The sequence below is a fragment of the Pieris rapae genome, chromosome 6, assembly GCF_905147795.1.
Source record: "Pieris rapae chromosome 6, ilPieRapa1.1, whole genome shotgun sequence".
Lineage (NCBI taxonomy): Eukaryota > Metazoa > Arthropoda > Insecta > Lepidoptera > Pieridae > Pieris > Pieris rapae.
Window position 1 is genome coordinate 10952166 of NC_059514.1, and position 22245 is coordinate 10974410.

The window sequence follows — 22245 nt, forward strand, 5'->3', positions numbered from 1 at the left end:
TTTCACTTGGACTACTTATAAAATTACTTTTATTAAACTGAATTTATAATTATGAAACTGCTGATTGAATTATTTATTGTTAACTAATAAACATTACTGGTTTTTATCAATTCATGATATTATATATGAGATTTCTATACACATGTATTAATAATGAATTTTAGCAATTATTGCTCTTACCGTCTTACTGGGTTACTCCAGACCTGTTAGTGTCCCTTACTTACAACCGACTTTAGAGTATGTAAACACAATAATTGTATTTATTACGCCTCGATGTAGATATATGAAAATGGTCAAAATACGTTATAATAAGATCCCATGATCAAAAAGCTCATCGTTAATACATATCCCAGCATTTAAATAAAAAATAATATCACACGCTGCTGAATCTATTTAATAATTTCAAGGTTATTATAAAATTCAATGTAATATCTTAAATGTCACACTCACAAGGTAAAAACAAAATTATGTTAGTATGAACATAACACGCATAACTTAACTGGATTGTATAAGAAATCAATGAATTGAGACGATGTGAATGTGTGTTGGTGGACCGTCCCTCAAGTAATCAAAGTGGAAAAAAACTCTCAAAATCAATCAAAATCATTTATCATCTAGGTAACTCAATGTACATTATGAACGTCAATAAAGAACTCTACATTAAATGCTTCTAATTTTACATTTACTATCAGTTCTCAAATCAAGGGAGTAGGACGGAAGAAAAGAACTGGCAATGAACTCTCTATAATTAAAATTAACGTATCAAAAATAGGTAAAGGTAATTTAATTATATTGCAGCATTTGACAACATTAAGTGACCGTGCTATACATTATATGGTATTTTATTTATCTGACTGATAATTTGTTTCCAAATTGATCTATGGTGACGGCTGTTCTACGATGAAGCAAGCGTGTGTTTAGCATGTATCGTCATTATCATTTAGTCAATATAATATTTTAGTTCATATGAATAAATAAGAGGTCTTATGAAATTTGAAATAAATTATGTATCTATGGAGAAGCTCACTGCTTCGGAGGACGATGTCACAATGCCTGGCTATATATGGCTCGAGGGCCCCGTGATAAACCATTGCGAGCGGACCACAGGCACTCTTGACACCATGAACTCTTTTGTAAGTTAGCTTTATTAATTTGTTAAGTATTTATGGATAATAACGTGTATTTTGTTTTCAGATTTGCATTTTGGTCGTGGCCAGTTCGGCTCTGTGCTATGCAGGAAACGTGCGCGAGAAGCGCGGATTCTTACACGGACATTCACACGACTCCGAAGGCTATAGTTATCCCGCGCCATCTACTAGTTACACAGCCCCCATTCCAAACTATTCAGCCGATTCCGAAACCTACGCTGCACCAGCTTTAGGTTTTTCCGTGCCTATTAGTCACGCTTCTAATTACGCACCCATCCATTCAAGTAGCTACGTGTCTTCAGCTGGCTACGGCTCCCTTTCTAATTTTGGCTCTTCTTTGCCTGTTGTCAGCTATGACAAACCAGCTGTCAATTATGGGGCTCCGTTGGTTAGCTACCCGGCGCCATCATCTAGCTATTCTCCCGCCATCAATTACGCGTCACCACCTATTAACTTCGCTTCTCCCTCGATTAGTTATGCGCAGAGCTACGCTCCTGTGCATTCGGCACCCGCTACTCGCGTGGTGACCGTCAACAAGGTGGTAAACGTGAAAAAGGTTGTGACCGTCCCTCAAGTAATCAACGTGGAGAAAATAATTAGCGTACCAAAAGTGATCCAAATAAAGAAAGTGGTACCTGTTTCTTCTGGCTGCTCCAAGTGCAAGGCCTCACTCGGCTCCGGATATGCGGCCAGCTACAACAGTGGAGGGTGGTAATCTTATAAGTTTAATTATTTACAATATATTATAAGTTATTTCAAATAGATGATTGTATACGAATTGGAATTTTTATTTAAAAAAGACATTGATTACTGCACTCTCTGAAAGTCTGTCTAATATAATTAAGTCTGCGCCTACCTTTCAGCATAATAAAAAAAATAGAACATAGCATTTTGTTATTTGAGTTCGGTCTGAATCAAGTGTATAATCGGTATGTGATTTGACTGTTGTATTTAGAGCTAATCCCATAAAACTTTCTTCGTGACTATTTGATACTTCACATTCGCAAAACGCAGACATTAACTGCATCAATGTCTGCGTTAATATACCCCCATGTTTTGAACCTCAAATCAAATTTACCATGACTATAAAAATGTTTTCTAAAACGTAAGCGTTTTTTTGTCGCATGAGGTGAATTGGTGTCAAATTATATACATATAATAATCGGTGGTCGAGTCCGTATGTTATAGGGTCGGCACAGCTTTTCAAATTGTTATTATATGTACATGAATTTGTATCATGTGTTTGTCCTAATTTGGGTAAATTCACCTGTCACACAATTAACAAATCATTGGATTTGCAATACCTAATTGCCTTGAAATCATCTTAACAATGTCATAAATCTGATAATAGCCAAGAGGTTAATTGCAGATCGGTAAAGGAAAAGAAATAAAAACGATTTTTTTAGTTTTAATTGTCTAAAACCAATTAAAAATTTCTCTAATATATTAAATTATATATTTTTATGATCTTTGTTTGTGAAATATAATAAATAATACGCTTAACCCGGAGGTGAAAATGGTCACAAATTAACGGAGTAGCCGTTCGTGTACGACTACCCTTATTAAGCGCGAGGCGCGGCCTTCAGCGAGCTCGGACTTTGGCGTGAAAATACTGAGTTTTAGGCCCCACCATTCACTTTGTAGTTCCTTTTTTATAAGTCGCATGTAAACAAGAATAAACACAAACTCTGGTCATTCAGATACACAATCATAAACTGATATGCCTATATACATTTATATGATTTTAGTTATGAACGATTACCTAGTTATTTTAGTTTTTTGCTAGGACTTTATATATTTTATAAATTTTAGTAACATTACTTCATTAAAAAAGAAAAGTATTTTCAATTTGTAACAAAACAAAACTTATGGCTGGACCAGGTAGTAAGTCAACATTTTTCACAATCCCTGAATCATTAATGAATAAGCACAATTCAATAGCTATTAATATAGCTAACTTACTATATTAATACATAAAATTAAATTCAATATGATAACTTATAAGACAAACACGAAGTACGTTAAAAATTACGTTAATTCGCTCTTATACTACTTTCGTTCGCTTGCAGCTTTATAATTTATACTTAATGACACAAATAAATAAGCCTAACCCTAAATTCAGTTTCTGGATACTATGAGACCATTATTGCTTAACTTTACAATCAAACAATCTATATTATATTGAAATAATTGTTTTTTTTAACCATTTTGATGCAAAGTATTTTCGTTGTTAAATAATAGTTCAACCCTAGTTCAGCGACAAATAAGGACACTAATTCTTTCAATCCATATGTATAGTTAACAGAAATGCTCTAATTTAAGTCATAGACAACAGCATTACATAAACAAATGCAATTGATTGATAATTATTGATTGAATTATTAATTGATTTAACATACATATTTTATTTTAAAGCTGATTGACAAATAGTACTCAAGTGAATGTAACGATCCACTTTTTATATCAAGTGTTCTGATTACAAACAAAATTTAAGAACAATGTTTCGTAAAACGCTAAATTGTATCGAAAGGACATCCAGTTTTTGCCCAATCTACAGAATTAAACGCACCGCGAGGTTATCATCTATAGAGGAGGAAACTAGTCACCCACGAGGCAAACCCAAATGTATGTCTATCGCCTTCAACTTCATCTCAGGAAATCTTACAACTAAACTGTAGTATACTTAGTTACTAAAACTAAACTTTGTAGGAACATAACCCTAAGTTACAATTAAGTATACTTAATGGTATCACTTGTTAAAAAGAACTCCCAAGCCATTTTGCAATTGCTAGGCGGTTATTATAAACCGTATAAACGACTTTGTTTGATTACAAACCTGACAATTACAGTCAGATTTTCAAAAACATCTTTTATCGGGATTTCTTAGGAACTTTGTTGTTTTATAACACATCCAAGAGATGGGTAAAATGTTTCATGTTACAATAATTGCTTATTTTAAGTGTAAAGAATTCTTCAAAATATGAGACTGACTAAAGTAATCCATTACACGGCAATGATATCGTAACTCTGTTATTAAAAATCCTTCGCTATGCAACCTTTCTCAATTCGTAACATGTAAATATTATAAAATGCTAAAATACTTAAACAAGGATAAATAAATATAACGGAATTATTTAATGATTGTAGTGCGAGGACGCAGTTGCGTCAGCGCCGTTTTGCAGACTATATTTACGTCTGAACTCCGTTGCTTTTCACACATCGTCCACCAACAGCTTACGACAACTACCTACATTCAGACATCATGAAAGCCTTTGTAAGTAAAGCCTTTAATTAAGTAGATTTTTTTCTTGTTTTTTTTTTAATAAAATCTTCCATGTTTTAATCAAACAGTATAAAAAAATTACAAATATTATTTCTCGATTTTGACGATAAATTAATGAAATATGATAATTGTTGCCTTATTATCGAATCATTATAAACTTGGTTAAAAAAAACAAAAAATGCCTGATGTAAAATATCGGCAAATTTGGCGTTCACGCTTTGTGCGTTCATATTTTATTAATCGAATGATGAATACTCGTGAAGCGAACTTTCCAGAAGTAACAAATGCCTTTACAGATCGCTTTGTTGGCCGTCATCGCTTGCGCCGTCGCCGGAGACGTTCGCGATAAGCGCAGCTACCTCAGCAGCGGGTGGAGCGGTTCCAGTGGTGGATGGAGTGGTTACGGCTCATTAGGCAGCCACGGAAGCTATGGCAACTACGGAGGGCTCAGTGGTTACGGGGGCTACAGCGGTCTGAGTGGATACTCAGCCGGGCATGTTGCGCCCGCCGCACGTCTCGTCACCGTAAACAAAGTTGTTAATACCCACCGCGTAGTTAATGTACCACAGGTTGTCAGCGTACCCAAAGTGGTATCAGTGCCTCAAGTTGTCTCCGTTAACAAAGTGGTCGCTGCGCCAAGTCACTCCGTCAGCGGCTATGGTTCTGGATACAGTTCTGGATACGGTTCTGGATACGGATCTGGATACGGTTCAGGATACGGATCTGGATACGGTTCAGGATACGGATCTGGGTATGGTTCTAGCTACGGCTATGGCTCTGGATACTCCGGACATGGTTCCAGCTACTCAAATGGATGGTGGTGATCTAGTTTAAGTGTTCTGTAATCTATTTAGCTATATTTACTTTCTATATTTTGCTGTATTGTTTGTTCTTTTGTTATTATACTTTTTTAATATACTCAAGACTTTTATTTGCTACATTTGAAAAGATACACATCACCTAAACATAACTTCGCATTCTTTAATTTCGAAAACAATAACAATAACATTTTTTTTACAATACAATAACACAAAACAGGATAACAGTAAAACAAATGAGGACAGAGGATGTCAAATGGGTGGTCTTCCTGCTAAATGCAATTTCCAAAATAGTGTTTATTTTTTATCATTTTATATAAATGTGATTTATGATTTTTATTATGATAAAAAATATATACATATTAAATTTTAAAAACTCGTTTGCTTATACAATATTAGCATATTGGCTATTCTTATTAGAATAACATACTAATACTGTTCACATTATAGTTGAACAAAATGTAAATTTTGGTGATTTCGATAGTCAACAGCTGTTCGCACATTAAACTCTTCAATATGCAAAACAAGAGACTTTTACGCCCGTCGCTTACTAATTTCGAATTCACAATAATTCGTGCTCTCTCAATGACCTTTTCTTTTGTTCTTTTATGGTTATATACTCCATTTGTTGTGTCTTGGTACCTATTAGGTGAAGACTATAATATAACCTTCTACTTCTACTACATCCTTTTAACATATTATTAGAATACACAGAGGTATTAAAGAAAGAATGTTTGCAACGTTCGACACTTACAAATCCTGAAAAGTTATTAAATATTTTTTTTAGTTTTCATTATTCTAATTTTGTATTATCTTTCTAGATTTTAAAAAGATATATATGTATAAAATATACTTAGATATATCGAGAACCGTATTTCTAGGTAAAACTTATTTTCATACCTAAGTCAACGGCACGATAAGCAACGAAATTGTACGTAGTAGGTGATATAACTGATATAGTAATATATTAATTACAAAAAAATCATTCGATTAGTTGCAGTTGAGCAATACTCGGAGCTGAAGGCTATCCGTGATGCGTAATTTTTAATAAGATTGCTTAATTAAAATGTAGTTTCTACAAAACTGAACTTCACACATTAAATATTTAATTTATAACCTAAAACTTATATTGAAAGTGATACGGGAAATAGATGTTTCAAGCTTATCATTGCCCTTTGTTTATGCTTGTACTGATACAAGTTATTGTAGTAGGAGACAGTATTGCAGGAAGATAGTTTATCAAAACAGCAAATTGAGCAATCAGAAAGAAGCCACAGAAATAAAAAAACTTCACCAAATGATTAATTAACCAAGCACATTAGAAGTAAATTTCAGTATATAATGTCGTGGCCGCTAAATAATGTGCAATTGATTAGCAAATTTAAACACAAAACTTAACTTTTAGTAACATTGAATTAAATTATTACTTTTACACTATTATGTAAATATCTCGCAAAAAAAACTAGTTTTAAGATTTATTATTACTGATTGCACATAAAATGTAGATCTTTGTCGTACACCGTGCGCGCACTGCTAGCTTTGCTAACAAGTTATATTGTGAGCTATTTATCACGAAAATAATGTTTATATTTTATAAAAGTAAGTTTTTAAAAATTATATAAGTTTAATAACACTGTGATTTACATGTAATGGATACTCCCGTACACATCTACACCGGTGATACAAATGTATAAACATCTTATAAGTCACCATACAACATAACAAGCTGCTGCATGGTATATATCATAACCGATTATTAACGCAACTTTTTAACGCTTCCATTAATAGTTATCGCGCAGACGCCATTGGAAAGTAGGCTTTACCGTCGTACACAGCGGCTGTCGGTCGTTCAGTTGGCAGCTATCACATGTCCACAATTACCTCACGCAGTGGCCAGCAGCTACAATTACAACTAGAGTTGCTAAATGTTTGTTTATTACACCAATCGGTAGAATTTTCCGATTTTGTTATATTAGCTATGAGAGATGATTTAGGTTTACAATACATTATTATACTTTATTAGTAGAGTGATTGTCATTCACAAACATATTGAATGCGACGCTCCACTGATTATAAGAATGGCACATTCACATCCGACAGGTAGTGGACAAACGGCAGTTCCGGAATTTTACCGTCCACATGCGATATGTCAGCAGTGTTTGTTGATAAACTGATTAAACTGAATGTATACTAATAATAATAATGACAACCATGCAGCTGCATGCGAAATAAACGCAATTATGTTGAACTAAGACTCATGATCGAGTCTTTGGAATCATCTTGGTCGCAACCCGTTTTCAATCGTATCAATACATGCGACAACAAGACACAAGACCAGTAGAAAACCAATATCACGCCAGAGGTTGAATCTGAAGCCATAACATGGTTTAGTAATCTTCAGAAATCTTTTATAATTAAAGTGAGACAAAACGCTTAAAATACTCGTAGCTTTCCTTTATTTAATGAAAAAGAAGTAACGCAATGTCGGGCGGGCGGAGGCCTCTAGGCTCTCCTATTGCGGATTACGACACCGAGGCGCCGTAAGTATAAAACACTTGCGCTCACGCCACAACTGTATCACATCACTGTGTCCTCCGTTCCTCTCATCTCCTAATAGACAAACCGACAAATCAACATGAAGGCTTATGTAAGTAAATTTAAAATAAAAAATTTAAATAAAAAAATATTTTCAAATAAACTTTAAAATAATATTGAACCGGTAAAACATTATTGATTTATTTTGTTTGAACTTACGCAGATGTGTGTGGTTTTCTTCGCCGCTGCCGTCTTGGCCGCGCCCGAGGGAAAGCGCGACAAACGCGGCTTCCTTCACGGAGACCTGCATCACTCCCTGGATTTCGGACACAGCTTTGACTCCGTGCATTTGCATAGTGCCCCCATCATTCAGAGCGCGCCTGCCGCTAGGATCATCTCCGTCAACAAAGTGGTGGAGGTACCGCGAGTGAGTATCTTTGACACAAATTCTCTTCACTTTAATCAAATTTAAATAACTGAATGATATTTACAACATTTCGTGCATTTGCTTATCTTTCAAAGGTGGTCGAAGTAAAGAAGATCGTCTCCGTCCCTAAAGTCGTGTCAGTGCCAGAAATCGTGAGAGTGAACAAGATCGTTGAGGAGCCACACTACCACTTGGGTTCTTCCCACTACTCCCTGGGTTCCTCTTACTCTTCCGGATGGTGGTGATCTGCCAGTCTCTAGTCAACATTAGTCTACGTAGTTAATTAAGTGCCATCAACCTTGAATTAAAGCGAAGCGAATCAAATTTAAACCTAATTCGACTTCATTTGGACTAGCCTCGCTGCTTCCGACGGACTTTGCTTGGAAAACTTACTTATTTTAAGAATACACAATTTTTTTAATAACTTGTTTTCTTTTACTACATTATTGTTAAATCCCTTATGTCACCATTTCTCAATTAGATTACTTATCCTGTCACAATAAAGGCGCTCTCATGTTATGCTAGAATAATAGATCTAATAAAAGCAATAATTATTTATCTATTTAAACGGATTCTTATTGGAAATAATAATCAGGAACCAAACTTTTTAAATTTGCTTGATTTACATTTTTATTATTTCTATTATTACTTTGCTGGAGCAGTGTTGGCCTAGTAGCTTCAGCGTGCGACTCTCATAAGTGAGGTCGTAGGTTCGATCCCCGGCTGTGCACCAATAGAATTTCTTTCTATGTACGTATTTTATTTCATTTGCTCGAACAGTGAAGGAAAACATCGTGAACCGACATATCTTAGACCCAAAAAGTCAACGACGTGTTCAGCACTGGAGGCTGAACACCTACTTGCCTATTAGATTTAAAAATGATCATGAAACAGACTCAGAAATCTGAGGCCAAGACCTAAAGAGGTTGTAGCGCCACTGATTTATTTACTATTTATTTACTTTGTAGGTTAAGAAAATTTAAATACTGTATACTGGTTTGTTAATTAATAATATATGTCTCAATCCCTAATTACATACACAAAGTTACATGAAAATATTTTCCCACCTCCCTACCTATACCATTAATTGATTTGCATATATTATAAAATATATTAGTATGTAAATCTTACATAATATCTATCATAGATATAAGTTCCCAATTACGTAGGGTTATTATAATCTCCGATTGCGTTAATAAATAGGTGATTTATTTGCTCACATGTTTGATTCAGATCAAGGTGGCATCACTGGCACGTTACAAATTCGCGACCAAACAAACTGTCGCAACATTATGCGATTAAATTTCGTAAAAAACAAACACAAGATCGAGTTAGGGGTATATGACTCCCCTATTAGGAGATTATTGTTAAACAAGAGCGCCTTATTTGTGACAGAGTTAGTCATCTAACTGAGAAGTGGTGTAAGGTCGCTCGGCTGGTGATCTTCTTGCCTATCTGACTCATAGGTGGGCCGAAGCTGTGGAAAGTAAGGGAGAAGCATTGGCCGCAAGTTTGGATATAGCTAAGGCCTTTGATAGGGTTTGGCATAGGGCGCTTCTTTCGAAACTACCCTCATACGGTTTGCCCGATGGCTGGAAAAAGTTCTTGTAGGACGTAGCATAAAAGTCCTAGTGGACGGAGCGTGCTCTAATCCTAAACCCATCAATGCAGGCCACCTGAAAGAAAAAGCCAAACTGGCTTACAAAAATCTGAGTGTTTTCTGGGTATTGTGTTACCTACATACACATATGAACGGCAATATAAATATATACTAACTTATTATATATATTACTTATTAACTTAAATGCTTCTAATTTTTTCTCAAATCAAGGGCGTAGAACGGAAGAGAAGAACTGGCAATAAACTCTCCGCCACTCTTTTAAATCGCTGTAAGGAAAGAAATTTATTTTGAATCTGAATTAAAATGCATGATTTAGATTAACTATTTAGATAAGCAGGAGGTGATATTTAGAGTAAGGACAGTGATGTATGTGTAACGCGATTAACACGGACGGAAATGTTTGGTGATGAGTGACGTCGTAGATTCCGCTGTCGACCCACAGTGACTGGTGTGGAACCCACTATATACATAATATATATAACTTTCACTTTACTTTAATCTATTAATGGACGGGCCCTTTTCTGCCATACATATGACAATTAGGCTAAATTATTAAAAAATAGTCGTTTAATAATATTAAAATAGATATAACACAACTATATTGTTTTGATTCGTTAACAAGATTTGGTCTCTCTCCCTCTAATGCGAGAGTTTATGATCAACCTTACAGGCCGTCACCAGGCACCATTATTAAGGTTTTAAAATTAAATGAATAAATATGTGGAACCTTCCTATTTTGAACGTGTGGCGTTCTTGATTTAACTTTTTTCCTGAAACTTGGTAAGTGCATAACGAATGCAGGCGGTGCGCAGTGACATGGGTCGGGGTGACACGCGAACGTCGCGCCTTACACCTCCGCTTTTTACGTCGCCAGTTGCGATCCCGCCACCGACCAGTATACTTCAGTGTAAATGACAGTCTGCTGCAAACAACCGCTAGAAGCATGAGTGTCCTTGTAAGTTGTATTTTTTACTTAAGTTTCTTTTGAAAACATTTAAATTTGATTTTTTACCATTTGTTCTGTTTACCTTTCATGTACTCTATAGCAAAACGTAGTGGTGTTGACTCTGTGCGGGCTGATCGGTGCGTTGAGAACGGGTGAGAGATGGCGCGCAGCCGAGGGCATATACGATCGTCATTACGCTCCTGGCCAACGCTATGAGCCCTATCAACTCAGTCCCTCGAGTCAGATAGCCTTCGCCGCAGTCCCGCTACACGCCCCATTACCTATTCTGCACGTGCTCGCCCGCGCTCCTCTCGTGCGGCCCCGACGCCCATTGCCAGCCCCACCCACCTACGAACCAGATCTGCAGACCTACGCCTCTGCATACACTGAAGATTACACTGCATTTAATTCGGCGTACGCTCACAGACCGGCTCCAAGTGAAGAAGATGAAGACCCACAAGCGGTTGTAATATACGCTCGCCCCAACAAAAACGGGGGCTATTCCTACAGCAAGCGACCATCAGCCTCCACCCCTAGACCTAAACGGGAACCTATCGTCTTTCGAATTCACAAATACAAAATAACCAAAGAATAATATTTTTTTAAAAATATATTCAATAGTTCCTTTTCGTTGGTTTTTCTCGTAATGACGAATTCGTTTACTTAAAACGAATTCGTACCTAAAATTATTAAGGCGCCACCGACAGTTTTCACGATGATGTAAATCATCAAACTGGTCGAGCTCGGAGGAAGAGATTTAACCCCTCCTTATAGTGTTATGTTGGGTTAGCTAACGTAAGTCGATAAATATGTTTATAGTTATGTATTCATTTATTTACTTATAAAAATAATACTTGAGGGTACCGCGGCACAGTTAACATTAGCTCTGTATAATTATTTAAAATTAAAATAGAATCGGTGCGTAAAAAAGGTTAAAAAACGAGAACTATGATATTTTAAGCAACATATTTACACAGCAAATGTGAACAATAAATACAGTGCATTAAACAGTAGTTAGTTAGCCGTGATCAAACAATTTGCTATCCGCCATACCGCGTTGGATATTTCTCGTTCAGTTACATGGTTAAAAATGACAATTGCTGCAAAAAACTGACGAAGTGTAGTGAAGTGACTTTTAAAAGTGTTTTGTGCAAATCCAGTACTTTAATCTAAAATCCTAAGCACTGTTTTAAATAAATCACAATATCATATGTGTTATATACGATTTATTTGCGAGCTAAGTAATTAGTCGGTTGGCACGCGACGAGTCGTTGAGAACATCGTACACATTGAGGCTTCCGGATCGAATCCTGTCGCTTTCATACCTACGAAGCGAAGTTTACTTTTTTATTTTTTTACCACTAAACAACAATGGAAGACCAATTTCAAATGTTGTTTGAGAAAATGAGAATTGAAATGAAGGAACAGAATACAAAATTGGAAGAATCGTTAACTAACAAAATAATAAATAGAATTGATGAGAAATTAAAACCTATCTTAGCAGAAAATGAAAACCTAAAATTAAAAGTCGCAACCTTAGAAAACGAAGTCGAACATTTAAGAAGAGAAAAAAAGGAAAACAATTTAGTCATTTTTAACTTGAAAGAGGAGGAATGTAGTAGTACCGAGTTATTGCAGACTGTCCAAAGGCAATGTCTGGCGGATTTAAATATAACACTCGAAAAAACAGAGGTAAATAAAATATACCGTATCGGAAAACCGACAAAACAGGAAGGAAAACCAAGGCCGATTTTAATATCCTTCGTTAATAGTTGGAAGAAACAGGAAATCTTAAAAAATAAGAGAAAGTTCAAGCAATTGTTTATCTCTGAAGACTTTTCCAAAGAAGTGTTAAAAAAAAGAAAATTATTGAAACTAAAATTAATAGAAGAACTAAAGAATGGCAAGATTGCATATTTAAAATACGACCAACTTATAGTCAAGGAAAATGTTTCTAACACAGACAAAAGGAAGAGAGAATTATCAGCTTCTCCACAAGCTGAACATATGGCTCAACCAAAAAAACAACAGGCACTTCTTTCGTCTAAAACTAATCGAACAAGTGCTTTTGACGTGATGAGGGCCAGATCGAACTCTCTTTCTAAACCTACTTCCTCTGATAAAAGATCATAGCAACCATGTGTTGGTACCCAGAAAACAAATAAAATAATAAGAACAATCTTCCCCAATACGGCTGGTCCCCGTGGGGGCAGTAGACCACCACCCTCCACCCAAAAAATAGAAAAACACTCTCGCCATATTCAAGGCACATGAATTTGTACAATGAATGTAAGGTCGCTCATAGGCAACGGCCGTCAAGAGGAATTAGAACATGGTGTGCAAAACAAAAAGTGGTATATTCTTGGCCTCTCTGATATTAGAAAAGAGGGAACACACATTATTGAATACGAAGACTAAATCTTTTTATACACCGAAAAGAAAGTGGAAGAAATGGTGTAGGATTTATGGTTAAAATGGTGTTGAAATCAAATATTGTAGATTTAGAGGTTCTCTGTCATACACAATTGTACTTGGAGATTTTAACGCACAAATAGGCCGAGCTACTCCAGATGGAAAGTTGGTTATGGGTTTATGGGGACACGGTAAGAGAAGCGAGCGATGCAAACGACTTATTGACTTTTGTTTAGAAAAACAAAAAAAATAGACTTTTTTTATTATTAAAAGACCCTATCATCATACCGTCGAAAATATAGATATAATTAATACCACCCACCCAACAGACAACCGTATGGTTCGGGCAACAGTGAAAATTTCAGCAAAAATTAAAAGTAGAAAACAATTTAAAGGCAGACAATCAGGACTGAACCCACTAGAACAAGAAACACTTAAGAATATTTTTTCGGTTCAACACACTGAAATATCTAAGAATATCCAAGAACAATATAATAATATTATACATCGAATTAAAACCAGTGTCGAAAAGATACCAACACTACCAGGGATAAAGAGGAATAACAATATTATAACTGAAAAAAATAAGAGATATGTTAAATGAATATGCCGCGCCTGGCCCGCGATAGACGCGAGTGGAACCGGAAGGAGGAGGCCTATGTCCAACAGTGGACAATCCAAAACTTAACTGAATGACGTTTTATCATCCCTAAATTTTAAAGTTTTTTGGAAATAAAGGCTATTATTATTATTATTATTATATTATTCATTTATTTACAGGAGTGTTCACCCGCTAATTTTGATCAATTTTAACTTAGTATTTTAAAAAACTCAACAAACAGTATTCGGGGTACATTGGTACAAATTTCACTTTTTAGTAAATTGGCTCTAATACTTTATGTGATTAAATCTAACGGTTAATTTGAATTAAACAAGTTAGTCGAATATATTATATTGAATATGTAATAATTAATTTAATTGGATGTTACTGCCAGAAGAGTGTCTTTTATTGAGTCTAAGTAGAAATCGTATCGAGGTGCCCCACCTCCCCTTAAGGGTTTAATAAAACTTTAAATTTTGTTGTATATGACGCGTTTAAATACTTTAGCAAAGTGTTTAGAATAAAAATTGGCCAATAGTTGCATACTTACATATTGTGCTGTTTTCTATACACGGGGAAAGATACCCAATGATAAAGATTTATTGTAAAAAATTGTTAACGGCTGCAGGTTACTTAAGATAATTAAGATCCACAACAATAACCATATACGATAGTTTTACGACCCCGGCCGGGGCTTATGACTTCTCTACAGTGTTTACGTGTCACGTGACCCATAGATACCATTTGGCTGAAAATGGACACGTGACAAAGCATAAGCTAATGTCATTATATCAACCTTTAAACGAATTTAGTAAAAAATTGTGACTTGGCTAAGAAGTCTCATTGCCGGGTCCCCGGCCATAACATAACAATAATTATTAACATCTTACACATTATAATACACATTTTTATTTACTTAGAGATGGTTAAATGTCGATGATTTAAATCTGGTAATAGTAAAAAAAACAAAACTTGGATTTCGCAAGAGGAGAAATGCCTAGAGTGAAAATTGATTATGTTGTTAGTTTTAGCAATGAAGATCCTGTAAGGTTTTAATTTAATATTATTTAAAATAAAAGCTTTTTGTATAAACCCCTGTGAGGCTAAAAACCAATTAAATGAATGATTCAGGGAAACCCAGCAAGTAATCTTCTGGTTCCAGACATCACCAAAAGGAAATGGCTCTGCCAAAAGGGAGAAACAATCTGCTCAGTTGTTCTTCAATTGGCCAAAGCTGTTCAGGTTATTTTTTGTATAATGTGTGATAACTTTACTATATTAAGATTTAAACAATTCTTTTGAATTGAAAAACTAATTAAATAATAGTATTAAGTGTTCTCATGAATTATGTTGAGATTGAATTATTCTTGAATCTTGAAAACAATTGTTGGTAGACACATGAAGTAGGATATATGAAGTTATACATGACATTTTTATTAATATTTATTATTATAAATTGGGACATAATTATAAAAAATACATTTTTACATCAAATGATTACAATAATGATGTCTCTATAATATGTGGATGCAATAAGGAAAAGGAAAATAATAATTCAAAAAGCAGTTGCCATGAAATTGGTACATGAGATAGATAAAAATTAGAACAAACTGCACATTCAGCTATGTGAAATTAGCAAGCAAATGTTAAAATGAGTATTACATTTTATCTGTATTGTATGTCTGTACTTATGATTTCATACTGCTAGTGTTGTTGTTTCAATACTGAACTAACTGTCATAAACCATTTAGCTTTTATGATATAACATAAAAATTTAAAACTCAAAATTCTGAAATATCAGCCCATATACCTATCCCATAGACAACATTAGTCAGAATTTATATTACCAACATATTATATGTTATTGTTGGTAAAATATATTGATGAACTGGTCATGTTATAGTTAAAATTTTGCCAAATATAATATAAACAACGTAACAATTAAAAGTATTGGATGTTGAATAATTGGTTGTTTAGATGAAGTTTAAAGAGGTTTGCTTATGGGTGTTTCTCGGTGTTATTTGGAAACTCGCACATATAAGACTGTCCTAAGAATTTTTTATTAAATGTTCATAATGTTAGTTAATAAAATCAAAGACAAGATTAAAATAAATACACCTCTTAGAAAAGCCCACTGCTTTTCACCCTGGTTTTTGAGTTATGGACGATTTTATCCAAAATCACGACAGGGGACTGTTGTAAACAAACAAGGAAGTGTATTTCAGTATTATAGTAATAAATTTTAATGCGTAGTTCTCACATATTATTGATATATCTTATACTAAATGTTCCTTATTATTTCTTCCTCTACTTTAATCTATTAAATTGACCAAATCTCCTTAATATTGGTGTCATACTTCTTAGAATAACACTTAAGTCTGTCTTGGAGTCTAAGTCACTGGGAGACTTAGCAGTGACACTAAAAAAATTGCGGCTTCTCGGAGAACTATACACCTGAGAGATCTTCGCACTGATTGCATTCTGATATAACTTATAGCGCCAATAAACAAATGGACTTAACGCTCGGTTTTGATTTGGTTACTTATTTTGAATTTAAATATTTAAGATCCAGTCAGTTCACATTGGAGCTCACCATACGGCATTAGTTGAAGTATTGGTTGGACTTTCAGAAAAACCTAACGATCCGTTTGAGGTAATTATTTTGATTTAATGTATGATATTAACGGTTAATGAATTATTTATAATTCATAATTGACAAAATTAGGTCTTAGTCCCAAGCTGTGTGTTCGTCTCGGCCAGTGAGTCCCGCAGAGGGTCAGGCGTGGATCGCGTCAGGACCTTCTCCGGCGATCAGCTGAGCTCCACACGACTGCGGCCCTGGGACAGACTGCGGGTGGTGTGTTCACAGCCTTACAACAAGCACTGTCAGGTGACGCACAGATTAGTGAGTTGTAAGACAGTTAACCGTGTGTAACTATCCTCAACAATATTCATATTTAACTTTATATAATTTCAGTATGGCCTTTCCTTTGTCCACGTGTTCTCCCCCGAGGAAGTCGCCAAGACCGCCGGGGGCAGAGGGCCCGCCGTTGCTCTGCCTCTGGAGACCACCTCCGATGACGAAGACACGTTCCGGCCCGGAGAGCTGTTCGCGCGGCATCGCCCTCCCACCTCGGCCGCCGCCCTCGCCATCGGTATTAAACGTTGGAGATTATCGGGGAAAGAAGGCTTTAGGATTAGAGACTAATATCCGCAATCTTCCCCAGATGCCAAAATAAGACAAGCGTCGTCCAACGTGCTCAAAAACATCTCTGACCCGTCGACCAGCTTGAGCAAAGTCCCGGTCGGTGCAACCACCTCAGGGCGAGACTGCAGAGATGCTTCCGTGGCTGGCGATCGAAACTCTAGTCCTTCTCACAATAATCACGAAGAAAACAGTAAAAAGAGGAAGAGAGAGTCGTGTGATAAAAGAGAAGACAGAGACAGCAAAAAGAACGCCCCAAACAAAGAAACAGACAATAGTAAGCTTTCTCCCAAACGTGCCGTGGCTGAGAGAGAGAATGGTGAGTGGAGGTGATGGTCTTTTAGTCGCTCGGCGTTTAGCCTTCGTGATATTCAGTAGCTACTCCTTCTAGCAACGACGGACGCCTGCGGCATCCTGCGGGGCGTGGTGTTCACTCTGAGTGGCTACCAAAATCCCCGGAGGGGGCTCCTGAGGGACGCGGCTCTGAGCCTGGGTGCGCGGTATCAGCCCGACTACACGCCGCGCTGCACGCACCTCGTGTGAGTGACGTTCGAGGTCAAAAGGATCGCTCTAGAGTTGTGCTAAAGAGCGAGATCGTCTCTTTCCCAGATGCGCGTTCCCCAACACGCCGAAGCTCCGAGCGGTGCGAGCGAGCGGCCAGGCGTGCGTGGCCGTGCGCGGAGAGTGGCTCGAGGACTGCGCCCGCTCTCGCCGTCGGTTGCCTTGGAGGCCTTACGCGACGGAGCCCCGGCCGCCGGACGTCGCCGACCCCGCCGAGGCGGACGAGAGCTCCGGTCGGATATCGTCACATTTCAATATTTAAGGAGTCGCCTTAAACCGTTCATTTTACTTTCGACGTTAGTTCAGGGTCCGACACGGAAGACGAGATAGAGCGCGTGATCCGAGCGAAGGGCGACGTCGACGATGACGTCACCCGCCTCGGCTCCCCGCCGCGCCGACGACGCTCGCGGCTCTCGCCCGACAAGGTATTTCCCCCCCCACACCCCCGCCCGCGCCGCCTCGCCGTCGTCGTCGACGCTCGTCGATCACGTCGCATTCCGTTTCAGCTGCTGAGCGACCGCTTGGAGGGATGGACGTGCGGCGTTTGCGATGGCCTTCCCGAGTCGCGCCGGGCCCTGCTGGAGCGGTACCTGCGGGCGTCGGGAGCGCACGTGGCACCGGAGGGGCGGGCGTCGCACGTGCTGTGTCAGGGCGGACACGCGCGGGATCGGCACGGTACGGCCGTACCCCTGCGGCCCGCCTGGCTCTGGGACGCGCATCGCCTGCGGGCGGCCCCCGACCCCCTTCGGTACTCGCTCTGTCGCGATCCATCGTCCGACTGAAGCACCGATCGTCTCGAATTAAACGTTGCCCACGGATGAAAAACCTCTTTTAATGAGAACACGACGTCGCCCCTATCTCGTCTTAGTTACGTTCGGAAGATGTGACTTAGCCAGTATTTCTTCATGTATTTCGTGGACACGTCTGCGCGCACAATAATAGTTCGGTATAATAATCGTAAAGAATTATTTATTACATGAAATATTTTACAAATGAATTAGTTTCTTTCACTGAGAGGTGAGAAGAGTGAGCTTTTCGTTAAGTTGAAGTTGTGTCTTGATGAGTTGAGCGAGAGTCACCACCTGCAAAACAAGTTCCAATATAGAGGCAGATCTGCATTCGAGGAGTGAGCTGAGAGAGAAGACGCACCATGAGCGAGTCTTTGACGCTAGCGTTGAAGGCGGTGGCGAAGGTGTCGGCGGCCATGTTGGGCACGGAGTTGACGAGCTCCAGCAGCTGCCGGCCCACCGCGTTGTGCGGCGAGGCGCGGCCCGCCACCACTTCGTCGACGTACTGCAGCACCTGCTCCAGCAGGGAACCCAGGCGCCCCGAGGCGTCGGCCACGAGCGCCAGGTCTCCGCCGGGCTGCACCTGGCGGCCCCGCCCGCCCACCGTCTTGGAGCACAACCGTAGGGCGCCCACCTCGGGCTCGTAGCGAGCCAGTTGCACGTCCACGGGCGTGAACATGCAGCCCTGCTTGCCTCCGGGCACGCCGAGGGCCGCGCACACGTATCCGCGCAGACCCATTCGCGCGCCGGCCAGGGACGTGTCCACCGTCACGTGCACTGGCTCGCGGCACTCGCGCGCGTAATACTCGTGGATCACTGACGAATGATTCGTCACCTCGTTGCCCGTGGCCCACCAGCCTGAGGAGAATTCGCTTTTTAATTTCATTTGCTTTTATCTGATAGTTCCTCCAACTGAACTATAATCAACAGCAATAATGCTTGCTCAATTTTTTTTAACCATTACCCAAAACCACCAAAGATCTTTTACAAATTTAAAATTGTAACATAGGGCATAGGAGAGGATTCTTTAGACAGATGAGTTTTAAGAGTAGTATTACTACAACAAAAGTTCAGGTTCAGGATAAGTCAGGTGAAACAAATAAATGCCTTACCCTTTGTGGTAATTATTAATCTTCATGGAAACAACTTCCAGACCGAGTTTTACCTTATAAGTTATTGATTTTAACTACACAGAAAGCTTTATAAATTTGTAAAGGAAGGGATTTCTCAACACCCTACCCGACCTCCTCATACTATGCCTAAATTTCAGTAGTGTTAAAGGAAGCCTTTGTATGTTAATACAGACTAAGGCTGCCAACTTGAATAAAACAAAATCTTTATTCACACTGTTTACATGCTAATGATAATATTAATAAATAAAAGATCCGAGTTTACTGCACTAAACACTATATGACAAAATTTCCATATAAAGTTCTAATATGTAACTACTTAACAAATACCACAACCAATAGCCTGTATTTTTCTCAATCTCCCTTTCTCATTCTGTCTGTAACCCTCTTTCCCTTCTTGGCATAAACGCTGCACTTCTTCAAACTTCAAAAATCATTTGTTCAACTGTCACATTAAAATTATTAAGTAGTATGGTAGAATACCATCTTATCAATGTTTTAGCATTTGGGGAATAATTACAATAAATTTACTTTTACCTAATTCAGGAGTAGTCGAAATTTTAAAATAATTTATTATAACAAGCAATTAATATTATTAAAAATAAATCGTATTACCTACGATACTCTCGGAAGCATTAACTCGCCGATTTAGCTCATACACATCCATAGCATAGTTTAGTTCGGCCTCCACCTGATCGGCATGTTCTTTGTGTGGGACGCAAAAGCAGTTGGTCACCTCCACCACTCCCTTGTCCGCAGTGCCTGCAACCCAGAAACTTAACCTGTAGGTTTATCAATTCTTATAACAACATGTTTTACCTTATTTACAAATCCTGTCCATTTACAGTCGCTTATTAATATTTACAAAGGTTACTCATGGTACAATTGAGAGATCACACATGAAAACCGACAAATCAAGCCGCACGGTTAAGGCTATGTAGTCTAAATTCAAACAGCAAAAACAAGAGACCGAATACCCAATAAGGTGCCAATAACTCGATGTGAATCTGCATTTCGACGTTCGTATGCATCAACAATTTGAAATAATACAACAGGATGAATTTTAACAACTAGGTTGAGAGCCATGTTGACGTTTAAAAGAAATATTAAGAGAGTTTCTCGGCCACAGAATGCTTTTACGGGTAAAAGCCGTAAATCTCAATATAGAGTGACGGTTGACAGCTGATAAGGTGGTGGACAAGACGCGTTAACGTATGCGTGTGTATACATGTGAGATAGTGAATGATCGACAAAACTTTATCATTTAAAGCCCTGGATTTCTTTTTCTCAAGAAATGCGATGCATCAGAATAGCCATGCGAAAAAAGATCCCCTTTTTTGTGGGGTAATTTTTACCAAAAGAAATACCCCACATAAAAATTTGAGGATACTCACTCTAAACTATGAAGAGGGTAATGTCTACAAAATTCTGTTTGCTACCAAAATTCTGGTAAAATAAACAAATATTTTACATTTTTATATGACTAAAGTAGTTAGGAGTGGATTAATATTCAACAAATAGATAGTAAAATAAAAAATGTTCCAGTTTTAGTTATTGTTTTTTTAAATAAGGCACCTCTGCACTTGCGAGCCCCTATGGCAATGTGAGAGTCTATGGGCGGCGGTATCATTTAACGTGGTTAAAGTGCTCACCTCACTCCTACATTACTACTAAACGGACAAGTAGATCTAATAAAATGCATTATTAATGTAGATATTTATATATGTAGTTAACACTAAAAAATCATAATTAACTAATAAACGTAAGCATTAAACGGACGATAGCCATAACACTTTATATCTTGTATACTTACTATAAAATAATGTTGTTCAATTCACAAAACCTAACGTTAGGTACATATTATGATGATTTTACAAAATTGTTTAGTATTTATGAGGTCACTGATACAATAAGCGACGCAGCCAACGCCTGTCATTTTCATACAAATTGAGTTTTTGACTTTCTACATACTACATACACTAACATTAACTTGACTAAGCCCCACGAGCGCATCTAGACAAGACCTATATAGTAAACCGAAACCGTGTAGAATATAGTATTTTTAAGATATTTTATTTTTTCTTCTAGGTGACATTGCAATTTTTAAGTAGTAAATGGCGGATGTTTTTGTTACAGTTACAGACCGATGTTGTATGGGCATACAGAGATGGTTTTGGCAGAATATGTTATGGTATAAAAAAATTATACAAAATGTTTACATTTTACTTTAACTGAACAAGAAATACACGATCCTCTAAATATATTATAAACAGAAAACCACACTCCAGGTCGACGAGATAAGGAATTCGTAGTTATTATAGACGATTGATTTAATAAAACGTCAACACTCAACATGTCTGTTTTAAACCTTCCTCTCAAGTCTGTGCCCAAAGGAATGTTATGTAAACAAAGGTTAAAAAGCATTGTACCACAATATTTTACTTATATTACAATTTTTTAGATGTTAGCGTTACACTTACGTTAAAATACTACAAGTTGTTATTTTTATTTATTTCATAAAATGTTTCGACGTATCTTTCAAGTCTCAAAACCTATGAGATCTAAATTGGTTAGTAAATGTAACAAACGTCTGATTATATTTAAACGAGTTCGCTACCCGTTACGAATAATCAAATTTAAAACAGATACGTGCAGTGGGTGGAAGCGGCAGTGCATTTGAAAATAATAGCGTTACAAAAGAACAACAACTGACAGAGGCATTGAAGAGAGCAATGCCTGGCATTTCATATGTAAGTGTAGAAGATATATC

General features: G+C 37.5%; 5 protein-coding genes across 6 annotated transcripts; 4 read left to right on the top strand and 1 right to left on the bottom strand.

The window, feature by feature from the left end:
• The first annotated feature begins 1027 nt into the window (after positions 1-1027).
• LOC110991672 lies at positions 1028-1926 on the top strand. Its single transcript, XM_022257134.2, has 2 exons — positions 1028-1133; positions 1195-1926. The coding sequence occupies exons 1-2, from the start codon at positions 1050-1052 to the stop codon at positions 1861-1863; spliced, it is 753 nt and encodes a 250-aa protein (XP_022112826.2). The 5' UTR covers positions 1028-1049; the 3' UTR covers positions 1864-1926.
• Positions 1927-4286: 2360 nt separating this feature from the next.
• LOC110991666 (probable peroxisomal membrane protein PEX13) lies at positions 4287-5349 on the top strand. Its single transcript, XM_022257126.2, has 2 exons — positions 4287-4422; positions 4728-5349. The coding sequence occupies exons 1-2, from the start codon at positions 4411-4413 to the stop codon at positions 5253-5255; spliced, it is 540 nt and encodes a 179-aa protein (XP_022112818.1). The 5' UTR covers positions 4287-4410; the 3' UTR covers positions 5256-5349.
• Positions 5350-7792: 2443 nt separating this feature from the next.
• Positions 7793-8773, top strand: LOC110991671. Its single transcript, XM_022257133.2, has 3 exons — positions 7793-7896; positions 8008-8211; positions 8307-8773. The coding sequence occupies exons 1-3, from the start codon at positions 7885-7887 to the stop codon at positions 8454-8456; spliced, it is 366 nt and encodes a 121-aa protein (XP_022112825.2). The 5' UTR covers positions 7793-7884; the 3' UTR covers positions 8457-8773.
• A 5835-nt stretch (positions 8774-14608) lies between these two features.
• LOC110991649 (DNA repair protein XRCC1) lies at positions 14609-18493 on the top strand. 2 transcript variants are annotated; one of them, XM_022257095.2, is made up of 10 exons: positions 14609-14835; positions 14923-15033; positions 16358-16444; positions 16517-16696; positions 16769-16946; positions 17019-17315; positions 17388-17535; positions 17606-17790; positions 17864-17982; positions 18064-18493. In XM_022257095.2, the coding sequence occupies exons 1-10, from the start codon at positions 14785-14787 to the stop codon at positions 18337-18339; spliced, it is 1632 nt and encodes a 543-aa protein (XP_022112787.2). In that variant the 5' UTR covers positions 14609-14784; the 3' UTR covers positions 18340-18493. The 2 variants fall into 2 exon arrangements, with proteins under 2 accessions (XP_022112787.2, XP_022112788.2); XM_022257096.2 differs by having other exon boundaries at positions 14611-14835; positions 16517-16681.
• Positions 18494-18506: 13 nt separating this feature from the next.
• On the bottom strand, positions 18507-20621 carry LOC110991650 (eukaryotic translation initiation factor 3 subunit F). The gene is made up of 4 exons (XM_022257097.2): positions 20453-20621; positions 20091-20237; positions 18707-19203; positions 18507-18639 (listed from the first exon to the last, which is right to left on the bottom strand). The coding sequence occupies exons 1-4, from the start codon at positions 20559-20561 to the stop codon at positions 18565-18567; spliced, it is 828 nt and encodes a 275-aa protein (XP_022112789.1). The 5' UTR covers positions 20562-20621; the 3' UTR covers positions 18507-18564.
• Between the last annotated feature and the right edge of the window lie 1624 nt (positions 20622-22245).